Genomic DNA, 16,749 nt, shown 5'->3' on the forward strand with positions numbered 1-16,749 from the left:
GAGTACAGGTGCTAGGCATGACTTGTGGGATGAGGGGTTTTATTGAAATCCACTGAGTCTCTGGCTTTGTGTCTCAGGCTAGTTTGGCTCCTGTGGGTCTTTTACATTGTGTACTTTTTGGAGTCAGTGTGTTAATTTTTGACGGGGTTAGCACTGAGTGTACAGATCCAGTTAGGGAGAGTTTGCTCTGGACCTTGGGGAGAAAGCATGCAGCTTCTCACTGAGTGTGATGTCAGCTGCAGAACACCTAATCAGATTGGTACATCCTTCTGAATTTATCAAATACTTCGTCTGATTCTGCTGGAAATGACAATGTGGTCTCCTTTATTCTTAATGATGTACACTTCCTGTTATTAGAGCCTTCTCTGAAGATATGGGGTTGACTGAGAAAGAAGTGGCAGTCTATGGAGAGTGTGCCTGGGGGCAAACGTACCTCTGTTGAAGGGAAGATGTTAGGGGTGCGATGTTGTGGCGGTCCTCATAACCAGGCACAGTGGCAGTGTCAAACTGGCAAGTGCTTCCTGCTGTGGCCCCACGATGCTAGGCTCTGCCCTCCAGCCTTCCAAGCCAGCCCTCACTTCTTCCCACACAGGCATCCTGGAGTTCTTCCACCACCAGCTGAAGGACATCGTGGAGTATGCAGAGCTGAAGACAGTGTGTTTCCAGAACCTGAGGGAGGTGGGGAATGCTGTCCTCTTCTGCTTGCTCATCGAGCAGAGCCTGGTGAGTGCGCAGCCCCACCGCTGAGGTACCAGGGCTGTTTTCTGCTGGTGACAGAGGAAAGCTTCTTTTTTGTTATGTGCTGGGGATGAAACCCAGGGCCTTGTACATGCTACCACTGAGCTACATTCCCAACCTTATTAGGAGGTTTTTGGTGGAAAATTAGGGTAGCAGTGTTGTAAAGTACCATTCATATTTCATGGTTTTTTTTTTTGTTTTACTTTAAATTTGTTCCCTACAGTTGAAAAATAAAAATATAGCTCGCTGTCTCAAGAACGTTTTTCTATGTGAACATTATAAAAATGTTTTATGTGAAATGTGCACCAGGCATGGTGGCCCAAGCATTTAATCTCAGCAACTCTAGAGGCTGAGGCAGGAGGATCACAAATTTGAGGCCAGCCTCAGCAGCTCAGTGAGGCCCTGTCTCAAAATTTAAAAAGGGCTAGGAATGTAGCTCAAAATAAAGTGTTCCTGGGTTCAATCTGGTACAAAAAAAAAAAAAAAAAAGTGTGTGTGTACAAATATATATAATAAATATATATATATAATAAATATATATATAATGTATATGAAATATATGATGTACCTATAGGATCTAAAGCCATATTGCCCAGGAGAGCTCTTTGCAAAGTTCCATCTGAGGCTGTTGAGTAAGTGAAGTGTGGGTTCAGCATGACTGAGGAACTGATTTTTAAATTTTTTCAAATTTTAATTAATTTAAACTTAAATAGCTACCTGTGCCTCATAGCTAACTTTGGACATCACAAGCATAAGACAACAGTTTAATAGGAGAACACGTGGGAGTCCATTACCACCTGAGAAATGGCGCAGTGGGGCCCCTCGCTTTCTTGGCCGATTGCTTCCTTATGGCATCCTTCACCGCTCCTCCCTCCCCTGTGCATCAGCAAGCTCAGTTTTTGGCCTGAATTGGAAAGCCTAGTGTCAGACCAATCTCACTGGTTCTGTTCTGCCTTTCTCTCACTGTGAAGGAGGTGGACCTTCCATTATTCATTGGCTCTTCTTTTTATTTTTTTTTTCTTGTTTGTTTTTCTGTTAAATGCCACATCTAGTTCTTTTGCCTTTTCTTTTTTAAAGAGAGAGAATTTTTTTTTAATATTTATTTTTTAGTTTTCGGTGGACACAACATCTTTACTTTATTTTATGTGGTGCTGAGGATCAAACCCAGCGCCCCGCGCATGCCAAGCGAGCGCATTACCGCTTGAGCCACATCCCCACCCCTCTTTTGCCTTTTCTGTGGCTCATTTCTAGAAGTTCTTTGGGTTTCCTTTATATATTACACACATTGCAAATACTTCTCCCTGTTTGTGGCTCATCTTTTTACTCTGATAGTGGTGACTTTTTATTTTCTCTTTGAATACAGTCTCTTTTTAGTTTTATTTTCCATGATGCTGGGGATTGAACCCAGGCCTTGCAACATGCTGTAATCCCCTGTAGGGGCTGACCTGCTGGCTAACTGCCTCACACCAGCAAACAGTAAATAAAGAGGGTGTGCACACATCTGATGTGTCAGGGTCTGTGCACATATCTGGGAGTTGACAGCATCCGAGAGTTCTGCGTCTCTTAACTTCTCCCCTTTTCCTGCACTTCTAGAAAGACCCTTCCCACATGGTGGTAAAGGGGGACTGCAGCAGCCCCAGGCCCTCATTGTCCTTGCTATCTGTGGGCTCAATGGGACCCTGAATAAGCAGTCCTCCACAGGCCGCCCTGCCCACAGTGGGACATTGCCATTATCCCAGATAGTTCTGTTGACAGGCCACTTTAGAGATTATTTTATACTGGATAGCTAGGATATACCTTATTTTCAGCACCAGATTTCTCTGTTTTTGTTGTGAGAGACACTTCCTGATGTGGTCTTCCCCTTCTCTGTACCAGTCTTTAGAAGAAGTATGTGACCTGTTGCATGCAGCTCCTTTTCAGAACATCTTGCCGCGCGTCCACGTGAAAGGTGAGCCTGTGTGTCCCCAACCCAGAGATCAGGTTGCCCTCTGCAGAGTCATGCTCACTTGGACGGCCAAGAGCCCATTTTGGTGCCTGTTCAGTCATAACCAGGGGGTGTAACCTACTTAAATTAATATTAAATAACTAAAATATTTATGGCTGAAATATGTCTTGGATTTGTTTCAAAATAGCATGGGAGCAGGGGAGTGGGGAACATATAAGAGAAGAGTCACTGTGAGTTAATAGCTGTCTCAAGAAGATGGGTAAAGAGCTCATGGTACTCTTTTCTGCTTTAACTCACATGGAATGTTTGACAAATTTTTACAAATGACTGTTGAACAAAATTAATTGTCTGGTTTTTCTAAAAAAAATTTTTTTTTAGTTGTGGATGAATCTTTATTTTTATTTATTTATTTCTATGCTGTGCTGAGAATCAAACCCAGTGCCTCACACATGCTAGGCAAGTGCTCTACCACTGAGCCACAACCCCAGCCCCACTTGTCTGGTTTTGTTTGTTATTTTGGCTCTTCAGTTCATTGTATGAAAGAGTTTTACTAGTTCAAGTTCAAAGCAGACCCCAAATTTATATTATGTAAGTAAATATGTCAGTTTGAATTAAAGTATCAAATGAGCTAGTTTTGTATGACACTTTTTTTCCAAGGAGAATCTAAATCCATAATGTCAACTCTTTCTTTTCTAATTGTTGCCTCCTGTAGAGGGGGAGAGACTTGATGCCAAAATGAAAAGATTGGAATCCAAGTATGCCCCACTGCATCTTGTCCCTCTGATCGAAAGGTTGGGGACCCCACAGGTAAAGTATGCTGTGGTTCTGTGAATTGCAACTAGGTATCCACATCAGGTCAGGCAGCAGGGCGGGAAGGTATAGTGAAGTCACACGGGGCACTTGGCTCCTCAGACCTCATGTTTCCAAGGGATACATTACAGGATGTTGTGAAGTTTAAATGAGCAAGTACATGGAAAGGCCTTAGCATCTGAGGCATACAGATTAAATGTCACTTGTTGCCATTATTCGTCCCTTCACAGAGGAAGCTTTTTCATAGGGTTTCTTCTTAAAACAGAAGGAACTGGGACAAAAGGCAAGGTATCATGGCAGATTTCTGCAGTCCCCTGTCACCTTACTCTAGATCCAGATTACTCAACCTTGGCACTGCTGCCATTTTGAACCAGGTGATTCTTTGTGTTGGGGCTGACCTGTGAATTGTAAGATGTTTAGCAGCATCTCTGGTCTCTCTATTCAGTAGGTGTCAGTAGACCCACCCCCACATTGTGACAACCATAAGTATCTCTCCAGACATTGCCAAATATGTCCTGGAAGCAAAGTCACTTCTGGGTTAGGAACAGCTGTATTCCATTTCCCTTGACTGTGAATGTATTTAACCTTGTAAGACATACTGGTAATTGCCGACATACACATATTTTGTTAATCCTTGCCTCCAAAGATCCTCTTCTGCCAGCTGAGAGTTTTCCACTAAGTCATCAACAGGACAGGAGTAGTTTGGTCTCAACACGGCAGCCTCATGCTGTGGCCCATAACATCCCACAACTTGTGCTTTCTGCAGCAAATTGCAATCGCAAGAGAAGGGGACTTGCTGACTAAGGAGCGTCTCTGCTGTGGCCTGTCTATGTTTGAAGTCATCCTGACGCGGATCCGGACCTTTTTGGATGACCCTATCTGGCGTGGGCCTCTACCCAGCAATGGGGTCATGCATGTGGATGAGTGTGTGGAGTTCCACAGGCTGTGGAGTGCCATGCAGTTTGTCTACTGCATTCCTGTGGGGACACACGAGTTTACAGTGGAGTAAGTGCATGCTCAGTGTGATGCTTTGGAACAGGAGAAAATTCCAGTGGAGGTGGAAGAGCTGGTGGAGGAGGTGGCAGCATCAGTGTGAGGCCAACACAGCTGATAAGTTCTTCTGGAAAGGGACCAGACACTGAGCTGCTTTAAAGGGTGGTTTCATACTTGATGCCAAAGAGAAGACTCAGGATTAGTGTCCATAGTCTCTGAACCCATAGCAACTGAATGCAAATTGGGCGTGCCATGTTCTGGGTGGGATGTCCATAAGGTCATTCTTCACAGAAGGTCTGTGATCTTAAAAAAGGGTTTGGAAACTGTGTGCCAGAGAAACCCAAAAAAGAAATTTACCAAAAACAAGAATATCATCTGTTGCTCAGCATTCTCGCTGCACAAGGTGACTGGATGAAGATAGTAATGCCTACAGCTTGGCTGGTGGCCCCTGGAGACAGACTCATAAAGGACTTGCTCATTGTTTATTCATCTCCCATTCTGTTCATTGCTTTTGACCGCAGGCAGTGTTTTGGTGATGGGCTCCACTGGGCTGGTTGCATGATCATCGTGCTTCTTGGGCAGCAGCGACGCTTTGCTGTGCTGGATTTCTGCTACCATCTACTCAAAGTCCAGAAACATGATGGCAAAGATGAGATTATCAAAAATGTGGTATGTGGACAAGGCTCTTCCACCATATGTGTCTCTATTTATTAAAAGTTGTTTGGGGGAAAATGTTTCTTTCATCTTAGTATGAAATGTTCTATCAACCGAAACTTTCTTTGCATTCCAAAAGTGAATCTAAACATATAATTGTCAAGTAGAGCAGCCTGACAGATTAAGAATTAACTTCCATTTTCTTTCTCTTTTCAAGGTGCTTAGATCTACTTCATATTTTACCTTGTAGGATCTGCATGTTCAGATTTTTGGCATACAATTTCAATCTTCTGGCTTCCTTCAAGTCAAAGTATGCTTTCTTGGATGCTTTTAGATCTTTTGGTCTTTGTGTTTTATTGACTCCTTATAGTTGCATTCTAGAAAACACTCCACCATTATCATTTCAGATATTTTAGCCCTTCTTCCACTTGCTCTTGTTCTCTTCTTTTGGAACTTTAGTTAAACATGTTAAACTTTCTTATTCATTCCATTCTCCCGTCCTTTATCCTGTGGTATTTGCTTTCTCTTGCTCCCTCCCATGACCAGACACCACAGGTTTAGTGGTATAACTACCACTGATTATCGCAGTCCTCTAGATCAGGATGGCTCAGCTGGGTCCCCTACTTAAAGAGTCTCGTAAAGTCAAAACGAATTTGTCAGTGGTGCTGTGCTCCCCTTGGATTCTCTGTCCATTTAGGTGGTTGGCTGAATTCAGCTCTTCACACTTGTAGGACTGAGGTCCCCATTTCCTACTGGCTGTCAGCTCCACATTCCCTCTCATGTTTTCCATATGGTGCTTTCCAACAGCAGTGGGCTGAGCCATCTCTGCTTCTGATCATCTTCCAGTGTTCCTTGTCATGTCCTTCTTCCCTATAGCTAGAAAAGGTTCTCTGCTTTCATGGCTGTCCACTTGGGCAACAGTATACTTGCTGTTGAAGTTCATACCCTTAGCCACATTTGCAAAGGTAACACACAGGTGCCAGGGATTGGGTGTGGACATCCTTGAAGGGCTATTCTAGTTCTCACATCTCCATTTCCTTGGTTCTCTATGCTGTATCCAGAGTACTTTCTTCAGATACATCTTTCAGGTAATTAATTCATTTCAGCTTTGTCTACTCGGAAGTTCTTGGGTGTATCTAAAATTGTTTCCTTGTGTGCTTGGTTATCTGATTTTCATCCCAAGATTTGCATTTGCTTCTGCTCATTGCCAGTGGCCATTGCCAACCTGGGACCACTTTAGTCTAATTAAAGGGTTCTATAGTGGTGGGGTCTCTAGGTATAGTACAACTTGCTCATAGCCAAGTCTATTCTCCCACCTCAGTGTCACTGGTATGTGTCTCAGAAGCAGCCCTGGCCTCTGCTTTGCCTCCTTATGGGAAGAACCAGCAATGCTTTTAAAATTAAGTGTTTTGGGGCTGCTGAGTTTGTAGCTCAATGGTAGAGCGCTTGCCTGGCATTTGTGAGGCGCTGGGTTCAATCCTTAGCACCACATAAAATACTTTTTTTTTAAACAATGAGGTCATTAAAAAATGTCTGTTATGTGTTTTTATTCTTTAGTGGGAGGGCTATCAAAGGTTCCTGTCCACAATATTAACTAACTGCAAGTCTAGAACTTATATTAGTTTACTAGTTTTTCCCCTGATCATATTGTTTTTCTCCTTTTATTCCCAGCTCTTAGTACACGTTTTTTTTTTTTTTTAATTTTTTAGTTGTCAGTGGACCTTTACTTTATTTTTATGTGGTGCTGAGGATCAAACCCAGTGCCTCACACATGCTAGGCAAGCACACTGTGCCACAACCCCATCCTAGTACACAGGTTCTTTAAAAAAAATTTATATATATATATTTTTTTTAGTTGTAGTTGGACACAATACCTTTATTTATTTTTATGTGGTGCTGAGGATCAAACCCAGTGCCTTGCATGTGCTAGGTGAGCACTGTACCACTGAGCCACAATCTCAGCCCAGGTTCTTAATGCTGAATGAATATGCCTGTGAGTTGTGCAAACCTTACACTTAGCAGCATGAAACCTATGGATGAATGCATTTGAATTTAAAATATGTTCATTAATAGTGGCATTTAAAAGATGGTATGTCAATAATAGTCTGCTGTAATTTGGCAGAAAATATGAAAATGCTGTCAGTTTGTAACATGATGCATAACTATACAAGTGTTGATAGTAAAACGCCCTGATCTTAATTATTATAATTATAGCCTTTGAAGAAGATGGTGGAGAGGATTCGAAAGTTCCAGATTCTCAATGATGAGATCATCACTATCCTGGACAAGTACTTGAAGTCAGGTGATGGGGAGAGCACACCTGTGGAACATGTGCGCTGCTTTCAGCCACCCATTCACCAGTCTCTGGCCAGCAGCTAAGGGCTCAGGACTGTGCCCATGGCATTTATTAACTCTAATGGCATGTTCTTTCTGTAAACTGTTTAGTGAGATTTTTAGGGAATATTTTTCAGTATTTCTGTACCTGTTCAAGGGGGTGCTTTTCAATCTAAAATTTTAATTTTATAATATGGACTTATTTTTCTAGACTAAAATTATATGTTTTTGGTAATTAGGAAGTCTGAAAATACTGGCTGCCAACATGTTCTTAAAAATTTGTTTGCAGTTTTCCTCTGAAATGTTCCAGTAGCCACCTGTCAGAATGCTGCTGAGTTCTTTCACTTACCCCTTAAGAAATGTAATACCAGCTAACTGTATTAAAATCCTATGCCAGTTACCACTAAACTTTGTTTCACATTTGTTTAGGGATTTTTCTGATGGTCTTTTATGAAGAATCTTTTCTAAGTCATTGTCCCCATCCCTCTTGTGTCAGTGTTTCAGACAGTGAATTTGATTCCTCTGCTTCTGCTAAATCCAATTGTGACAAATTAATTTGTGAGATATGACTTAAAGGTTAGAGAAATAAAACTAATGAAACCCAATTGTGTTACTACAACCTGTCCTTGTTCTGTCTCTTATATCCAAGTTCACAGATGGGGTTCAGATTGAAGTCTGGGTCACTTTCAGCATTTTGAGGTGGGACATGATCAAAATGCTACTCTTCTGATCAGCACACAAATTTGCTTCATATTTAGGTTTTGGCAGGGATGAAATGAAAGCCAAGCCAGTAAGATATAAGACAACAGCTGTGTTGGCTGCTTCATTCTGAACATGAAGAAAGGACATGTATCGCCTTTATGTCATGTGCTCCTATGACCTGGAGGCGAGTAGTTTGGGAAATGATTGACCTGGGACATAGAAGGACTGAGAAGACCTTAAATCCTGTCCCTAACCACTTCAGCTGTTATTCCCAACAGCTGGGTGAACTGCCTCATGTAGATGGAGTTGGTCCTGTAGTTGGTGATCTTTCAAATAAAAGTTTTGATCAGAATCTGACCTACTACTAGAATTATAGAAATAGATAAAAATGGTTGAGAACTGGATACAGTGGCACATATCTGTAGTCCCAGCTACTCAGGAGGCTCAGGTGGAACCACTTGATTGTAGGAGCCGGCCTGGGCAACATAGTGAGACCCTGTTTCAAAAAATTTGCATTATGGGGCTAGGAAAAATCCAAATCTAGGAGCTTCAAGTTTCAGCTGGGTTTCAACCCTCGCACCACAAATATAATACATGGAAGGTTGCAGTCAAGAATTTCTAACAGCTCCTTAGAGCGCCAATAATAAAAGAAAGCTGGAAAAAGGACATTTCACAAAATTGGAGACTGTCAACTCTACCCTGATGAGGTCAACAAAAACTGCATGGCATGACAGCACAGCCTCCACATAAGACTGCAGGACTGAGTGGTGCCTCACCATGACTAGCCAATGTGTAACTTCAGACAGAAGCTTCTGCTCTTCCTGCCACAAGTGAGGACTGGGGGAACACCCAGAGGAATGGAACTGTCAATGCTTTTTTTTTTAAAAAAAGGCCAATGACTTGAATGAATAGAGGTTCTAGGTCTGGATGGAGTTCATTATACTTTCCTATATATTTTTGCATGTGTTTGTAACCATTTCCTTAAACAATCAAAACATTTAATTAATGATCCAAGTAAACCCTTAAGCAAAGCAAAATACTTGGTATAAAGACTGTATTTTACAAATATTTCAAGTCCGTTCCAAGCATTTGGACTTAGAACTTTGTTTCAACTTGTCTCTTTATTATGAGCTAAATTTAAGAAATCACTCTTTTCTTCTGATTTTATTTCCCACTTATTAAAAGGTCTAAATAACAATTAACTTATTATGAAAATAGACTGAAAAGTACAAGAGCTGATATAAAATGGTCATAAAGGTTCCCATGGAATTCAAGTAACCGAAGAATAAATCCAGCCAAGGTACAAAGCACAGCCCAGCCCAGCGGATGCACGATGTGCTGGTTTAATAGGGTTCTAAGAATACCATCAAATGCACACAGTAAACCACATCTGTGGTGACAAATCATAGCCTAAGAAATATTTCCTTGGCATGATTCCTACTATTTTTTTTTTTTTTGGTCTGTGAGTTTCCTTCATTTAGTAACTTAGGATTCCCTTTAACATTTCAACATCAAAATAATTCATCCAAACAGGAGCCACTTTTATAGGTAAGATAAATCAGAGGATAATGTATTGGGATAGTTTTGTTCTTGTTTACAATCAAAAAGCCTTACATGATCAGGGATCGACGGGAGTGGGAATGACAAATGTACATTTCAGACTTTCATCAATAATGAAAAAATAAAGCATTTTTATAGACTTCAAACTTGTCATTAGTGCATTTAGATTTTGAAGAAAGAATCAAAATGTAAAATACCTCTACAATTATACAATGTTAATAGAAATTGGCCACATACTGAGGCCATTTTTAGTGAGCTACCATTGTTTAAATATAAGAAAAGTAACTCCTTGGTCCAAATTAGTGAAAACTTAAAAAAGATTGTCTTTAGAGAACATTATTTGAGGACAATGCTTTTTCAGACAGATTCTGATATTCAAAATCACTATAACATAATTATGGATTAACCTTTAAATCGCATCTTAAAAACCTGTCAGATTTCCATTTCTCCGTGAGATATTCTCACCAGTGTGTTGTTCAATTCCACAGGTTAAGCTTTCTTCATTATTATTAAGCACTTCATACATAGTAGGGAGATTGCCATTCATTGCTTTATCATCTTTTCGAAAAGACACAGGCAGACTTGCTAGACTAAAGCTGACGTCTTTAAAGGCATGCAACAAGAATATCCCCACAATGATTGTGAAGAAGCCACTCAGAGTCCCAATGATATCATCAGCAGGCATATCTTGCCACTCCTTAAAAAGAATAGCTGAACAAGTTAAAACTGAGGTTGTAAAGAAAACGTAATATATTGGTGTTACAAGGGAAGTGTTGAATATGTCCAGGGCCCGGTTTAGGTAATTGATCTGTGTGCTCACACAGATGACGAGGCTCAGCAGCAGAATCCAGGCCAGGGGATGCCGCAGCACAGGCTTTCCAGCTAACAGTTCTTTGATGGTGATGCCCAAGCCCTTTGCACAGGACACTGAAAACGCTCCAATCACGGAGCAGATTGTTATGTACACAAGAATATTTGTCTGTCCGTGGCGAGGTCCCACCACAAAGATTAATATCAAAGACACAATGACCACAATTGTTGCAAATACCACAAAACCTGGAGGAGGCAAAGAAAAGATACTTGGTCAAGAATTTAGTCAAACACTGTCCTTAAACATTTAGAGACTCCAAACAAAACAATGCAGTAAGATAAGAAGGTATAACACAAAAATAAAATTCAAATTTATTTTGTTGCTCTAGCAAAAGAATACCCACAAAGATTTCATTACATGTACACATTGGAAGGTTAAAGTATGCTTTATGTTTACAAATTTTAACACCAATAATATTTTCAAGTAGTTTCTTATGCCTACTTAAGTGCTCTAACTCACACAAAAAAGTAGGACAAGGGTGATCAGTACAGGGACAGAAACTAGTAGAGAAATCACAAGGTGCCCTTGAATGTTCAACAATGTATAGATGCCAAAAATGGGAGTTATGAATCAAGTTTTCCCTAAAAAAGAGTAATTTTTTTTCTAATATTTAGGAACAAGTGCAAGGATAAACAGCATGCCATTAAGAGAATTTGAAAAATATGGCAGGGTTTCTGGCAGAATTTGGAGAACTGAAGCTAGCAGGAAAATAGCCAAAAACCGTTTAGCACTGTGGCCAGGTGTTGCTCCTGGCAATTTGTACTTAATGATCATCTGCATTTTAAGATAAGGAAAGGCACTCTGCTTCCTCAAACTCCACTAATAAAAGATTTTTAAAGAAACAAATACAGAAAAATGGCAACAATATTTTAACAAAGCAGAGGATAACTCATAATATAATTGACCCAAGATAGGTGAATCATATATCAGTAATCAGATGTGAAAATGACTCAGAAACACAGAACACTCACAAAGTAAAGTCCCCATGAAGGAATGAAGACAAATTTGAACTAGAGGTCTGGCTGGAAGTCCATTCAAGAAGCAATGTGACTTCTGGTCCCTGCCAAGTTCTGCATGTCTGAGTGACTCTTTGTCCCTCCCATCCACTATATGCAATAGAGGACTCCTAACCAGTTCCAGCTGAGCATGTGAACATCATGCTAAAATAAGGGGCTAAGGTAAGGGGTGCATCTGGGTGTTAACCTCTGTTCAACACTGAATGTCTGTGGCCAGTCAGGGGCACTTTTGGAGATCTGACCAGCCTGAATTTTAAATAAAAGAAGGCAGTCAAAGACCAAGAGGCCAAAACAACAGAAAAAAGCAAAGCCTTTATTTCTTCCACTAGACAGAGGAAAACTTCAAAATAAATAACTCTTCATTAAGAAAGAAAAAAAGGTGGGGGGCTGGGCCTGTAGTTCAGTGTGAGGCCCTGGGTTTGATCCTCAGCATCACATAAAGATAAGTAAATAAAAAATAAAGTATCGTGTCCATCTACAACTACAAAAATCTTTTTTAATATCCTGAGAGGCAATACTGAAATATCAGACTAATCTTGTACTCTAAAGCAACTTCAAATGATGGAGAAATCATGAAACCAAAAAAACAAAATAAACAATACTTGAGAACAATCGAAGCAGCCATAACTTAAGGTACCAAAATTCAAAAAAAAAAAAGGTGGGGGGGGACTGCTCAACACTCACCACTGCTTTTTCCCCTGGGGAACTGCCCACTCAGCAAAGGAAACTTAAGGAAGTTTCAGTGAACTAGATAGACACATGTTGGAATTTGGAGTTGGCTAAGCAGCTAGGATTTAATAGGCCAAGCTCCAGAAAAGAGGAAACTACCAAGTAGTGACCCCAAATTTCTGTGTGCTATTCCCTTAACAGCATTTGCAGGCACACAAGCTACACAGCCAAGGTCAGAGAAGCGGGAAAAAAAAAGCCTAAAAGGAGGATGTGAGGCTGAACTGGGATATCAGCAGTCTTGTGGTACTGAGTGGACACAGGAGCTCACAACTTCCTAAGTGAAGGAGCCCAAGCTACCAGCTGAAAGCCAGAGTGATATGAAGGAAAAAAAGGCAAACTGAAAACCAGACCTAATGAAGCTTACAACAACACCAGGGTGAAAGTGGTCTGCTGGACTTTTATGTTTCTGCCAGAGGGAATTTAAGTTCTCTCTGAAGAAGGAAAACAACACTCAGAATATTCACATTTTCTCTTATATCTTATGTTCAGCATTTAATCAAAAGTTGCCAAAATAGACTAGGCTCACCTGGCTTGGGAGGCTGAGGCAGGAGGATTGTGAGTTCAAAGCCAGCCTTAGCAATGGCAAGGTGCTAAACAACTCAGTGAGACCCTGTCTCTAAATAAAATACAAAATAGGGCTGAGGATGTGGCTCAGTGGTCTAGTGCCCTCCCCCACCCCAAGAAGAAAAGATCCTAATAAGAAGATGAAACAAAACCTAAGGAAAATCCTGGATAGTAAAGTAATAGACCTTATAAATGCACTAATGAAGCTAAAACAGATCAGGCCTGGGCTTCCTGTCTCAGTCTGGCCCTGCCATCTTTACAATGTCTGTAGATGTGGATAGCACATCTCGGGACCTTCCAAGAAAACAGCAAAACTTCACGTAGCAGTGAATGTATTACAGGCAATGAATGGGATCTCCAACAGGCTTTGATGCAGATATTGAATGTATGAGTTCTAATGAAAAATCAGATAATGAAAGCAAAAATGAAACTGTCTTCAAATTCAAGCAATAACACTGGAAATTCTATAACTGAAACCACCAGTACCTTAGAGGTAAGAACTCAGGGCCCTACCCTAACAGCAAGTGGCAAAAATCCTGTAATGGAGCTCATTGAAAAAAGAAGAGGTCTCAAGTATGAACTCATCTCAGAAACTGGTGGAAACCATGACAAGCGCTGTGTAATGGAGGTAAAAGTAGATGGACAGAAATTCAGAGGCGCAGGTCCAAATAATCCATGGCCAGGGCAAATGCAGCCTTAGCTGCCCTGGAGAAGCTGTTTTCTGGACCCAATGTGGCAAATAATAAGAAAAAGAAGGTTATTCCTCAGGCAAAGGGTGTCATGAATACAGGTGTGTCTGCAGCATTCCAGGCAGTTAGGGGCAGAGGAAGAGGAACTCTGACAAGGGGAGCTTTTGTTGGGGCTATAGCAGCTCCTGGCCAAATAGCTCCAGGCTATGGAACACCATATGGTTACAGAACAGCTGCCCCTGCCTATGGTTTGCCCAAGAGAATGATTCTGTTATCTGTTATGAAATTCCCAACATATCCCATTCCCCACTACTCATTCAAAGCAAATGACAGAAGCTCATTCCTATTGAACATCAATATAGTCTAATACAGAATATTAAAGACTTTTTATCTTGCTTTCTTTGAACACATATTTAATCAAAATTATTTGTAAAGATCATCCTTCCTACTTTTTTTGATTTTAACAAATACAAATTTAGTTCTTTAAAACTTGGAAACAGGGGCTGGAGATATAGCTCAGTTGGTAGAGTGCTTGCCTCACATGCTGGGTTCAATCCCCAGCACCATCAAAACAAACAAACAAACAAAAATCTTGCAAAACAACAAAAAAAGAGAAACCAATTCTGTGAAATGGTACCTCATTTCTGGAAAATAATTTATACCAGCCCTTCTGTTCAAAGGAAATAGAAGTCTAGAAGTTCAAAGTTTAAGTTTTAAGAAAGTATCAGATTATATAAAATTGAATTTGTGAAGGACATATAGTCTCAAATACTGATCACAAATAAACTGCTTTGTTGTAACACACACACAAGAGCTGGGGATGTGGCTCAGTGGTTAAGCACCCATGGTTCAATCCCTAGTACTAAAAACCAAAACAAACAAAAACAAAACCCCTGTTTCAAAATAAAATATAAAAGGGCTGGCGATGGAGCTCAGCAGTTAAAATATTCTCTAGTTAGTGGGGATATTTTTGTTTTACTTTACAAAAGTAAAGTAAGAATAAAGGCTTTTCTTTTATTCTTACCTGGATCACCTAACTTGTGTGACATTTCATTTAACGTCTCAATCTCCTCTTCCTTTGGAGCATGGATGACCATAACTGTAGATCCTAGAATGCTTAGCAAACATCCAATTTTCCCATGAAGATTAAGTCTTTCATTTAGAAAGTATGAAGAAAGAATGGCACTAAAATTGGGAGAAAAGAATGCTGAGAACTTTCAAATATCAGCTATTTTTCTCATTTTTAAATATCAACAAACTTACAATTTAAAATTACTGAACCCACACTAGAACACTGAGAGCTTATGAAGTATCTGGTCTTTAGCCAAAGTAAAAAAAAAAAAAAAAAAAAAGTATATGATTGTATATATCATCTTTCTACAGGAAAAAGTCCATAAGAAATGTACAATAAAAGAGCTATAGTTTGTACAACTTAAGTTCTAATTAAGACTCTATCCAAACCATTAAAAACTGCTCAACTTTAATTTATCCCTAAAAATTCATGCGTTCCACTTATGTGCTCATTTAACTTCATATAATTTGCCTACTAATTATCCTGTTATTTAGAAATGTGGAGTTAAAAGCAAAAGAAACAAGGGATTTGGGGTCATTTAATTATTAATTTGTTTATAAATTATGTTTTAACACCACAGGTTTATCCATACCTAAAAAGAAAATATAGTATAAACCAATAAATAACGGTGTAATGTAAGGAAAGTTAAGGGTAAAGGCTTATATCATAACTTTATTTTACATACAGCTTCTTAAAAACAAAGAAGAAAAATAATACCTAACTATAATCAGTCAACTTTCTAAATCCTAACCAAACCTCAGACCTCAAAATGAGCTTAGTTGTTTGGAATAATCATTAAAATAGAAACAGAACAAGCCTTGGACTGGTCCGGCAAAACAAGCACCTCAGGCCAGTCTTCAAAGGCATGGAACCTCACCCTGGCTTTCTGTACTAGGTGTAGAAATCTATTCATCAGCAACCATGATCTACCAAAGTATACATACACTTAAATGTTGGGACAAATGCAAATTTTCAAAAATTGAAATCAAAGAACTAGTATTGGCTCTGAATACAAAACAAAGCACAAAATCATCTTCCCCCAGTAAATTAACAACTTGCCTATGCAGAGGATAACTTTTGAAGAACAAATTACTACACAGTACAAAAATAAGTCCTCTAGTCTACTGAAATTTAAGTTATGCTGAATACATGTAATTAGACAGCACTGAATACAGACCAAAATACTGACTATTGTTGGCATATGTGAAAGGTTGTGTCCTTACCTTACGAGGACGCTGAGAGCTCCCAGTGGAGTCACTAGCGTGGCTGGTGCAAAGGCATATGCAGCGAAGTTGGCCACCTCGCCTGCCCCCACTTAAAGAGAGACAATTTTAAAAAAATAAAAACTTTCAGAAAGGAATGTATGTATTCAATTTGGAAATGCTTTCACTTTATGCAAAATCTATATTATTTCAACTGTATTCAATAACTTCCATATTTTGTCCCCTTTGGTAATAAAGATTATGATTCTCTAAGTTGTAAATATCTAGTGCCCAAGTGAATTAGAAAGAACACAAATCTATAATTTTAATTGAAAAAGCTAGTGGGCTGGGGTTGTGGTTCAGTGGTAGAGCACTTGCCTAGCATGTGTGAGGCACTGGGTTTGATCCTCAGCACCACACAAAAATAGATAAAATAAAGGTCTATCCAACAACTAAAAAATTTTTAAAAAGAAAAAGCTAGTTTATATTTATTATGAAGGTATATTAATATAATAATTTAAACATTTATATCCTAGGACAAAACCACAAATCAATGAAAAGAACTAACACTGATATGAAGGTACTTCCGAGTCTTTCTCACTGGCTTCTCCATTTAAAAACATAACTCCTACATATGCCAGGTCCTGTTCTAGGACAGGAAATACAGTAGGGAGAAAAACAATGGCACTACTCTCGTAACACTTCCAAATTTAGTTAGGGAAGACACACAAAATACATGTGTCAGAGTTAAAAGTAAGAGCCTGGTGCTGTAGCTCATGCCTGTAATCCCAGCTACTGAGGCTGAGGGAGAAGGATCAGGAGTTTCAGGCCAGTGGCAGCACAGCAAGACCCTATTCTCAAAATAAAAAT

At 39.7% G+C, this 16,749-nt stretch overlaps 2 protein-coding genes across 9 annotated transcripts in view; one reads left to right on the plus strand and one right to left on the minus strand.

Annotated features, from left to right (window-relative positions):
• Cyfip1 (cytoplasmic FMR1 interacting protein 1) overlaps positions 1-8,093 on the plus strand; it is an 86,800-nt gene extending 78,707 nt beyond the window's left edge. For all 3 annotated transcript variants that reach the window (XM_027923245.2, XM_071608560.1, XM_071608561.1), the window contains 6 exons: positions 593-723; positions 2,614-2,686; positions 3,396-3,490; positions 4,260-4,498; positions 5,008-5,155; positions 7,355-8,093. In XM_027923245.2, coding sequence (XP_027779046.1) covers positions 593-723; positions 2,614-2,686; positions 3,396-3,490; positions 4,260-4,498; positions 5,008-5,155; positions 7,355-7,519 — 851 coding nt within the window. In that variant the 3' untranslated portion in view covers positions 7,520-8,093. The remainder of the gene's footprint in view (positions 1-592; positions 724-2,613; positions 2,687-3,395; positions 3,491-4,259; positions 4,499-5,007; positions 5,156-7,354) is intronic.
• A 1,219-nt stretch (positions 8,094-9,312) lies between these two features.
• The window catches only part of Nipa2 (NIPA magnesium transporter 2), a 39,863-nt gene continuing 32,426 nt past the window's right edge, over positions 9,313-16,749 (minus strand). For all 6 annotated transcript variants that reach the window (XM_071608566.1, XM_027923264.2, XM_071608565.1 and 3 more), the window contains 3 exons: positions 15,901-15,991; positions 14,630-14,790; positions 9,313-10,792 (listed from right to left, as the gene is read on the minus strand). In XM_071608566.1, coding sequence (XP_071464667.1) covers positions 10,158-10,792; positions 14,630-14,790; positions 15,901-15,991 — 887 coding nt within the window. In that variant the 3' untranslated portion in view covers positions 9,313-10,157. The remainder of the gene's footprint in view (positions 10,793-14,629; positions 14,791-15,900; positions 15,992-16,749) is intronic.

Source organism: Marmota flaviventris, chromosome 2, assembly GCF_047511675.1.
Source record: "Marmota flaviventris isolate mMarFla1 chromosome 2, mMarFla1.hap1, whole genome shotgun sequence".
Taxonomy (NCBI): domain Eukaryota; kingdom Metazoa; phylum Chordata; class Mammalia; order Rodentia; family Sciuridae; genus Marmota; species Marmota flaviventris.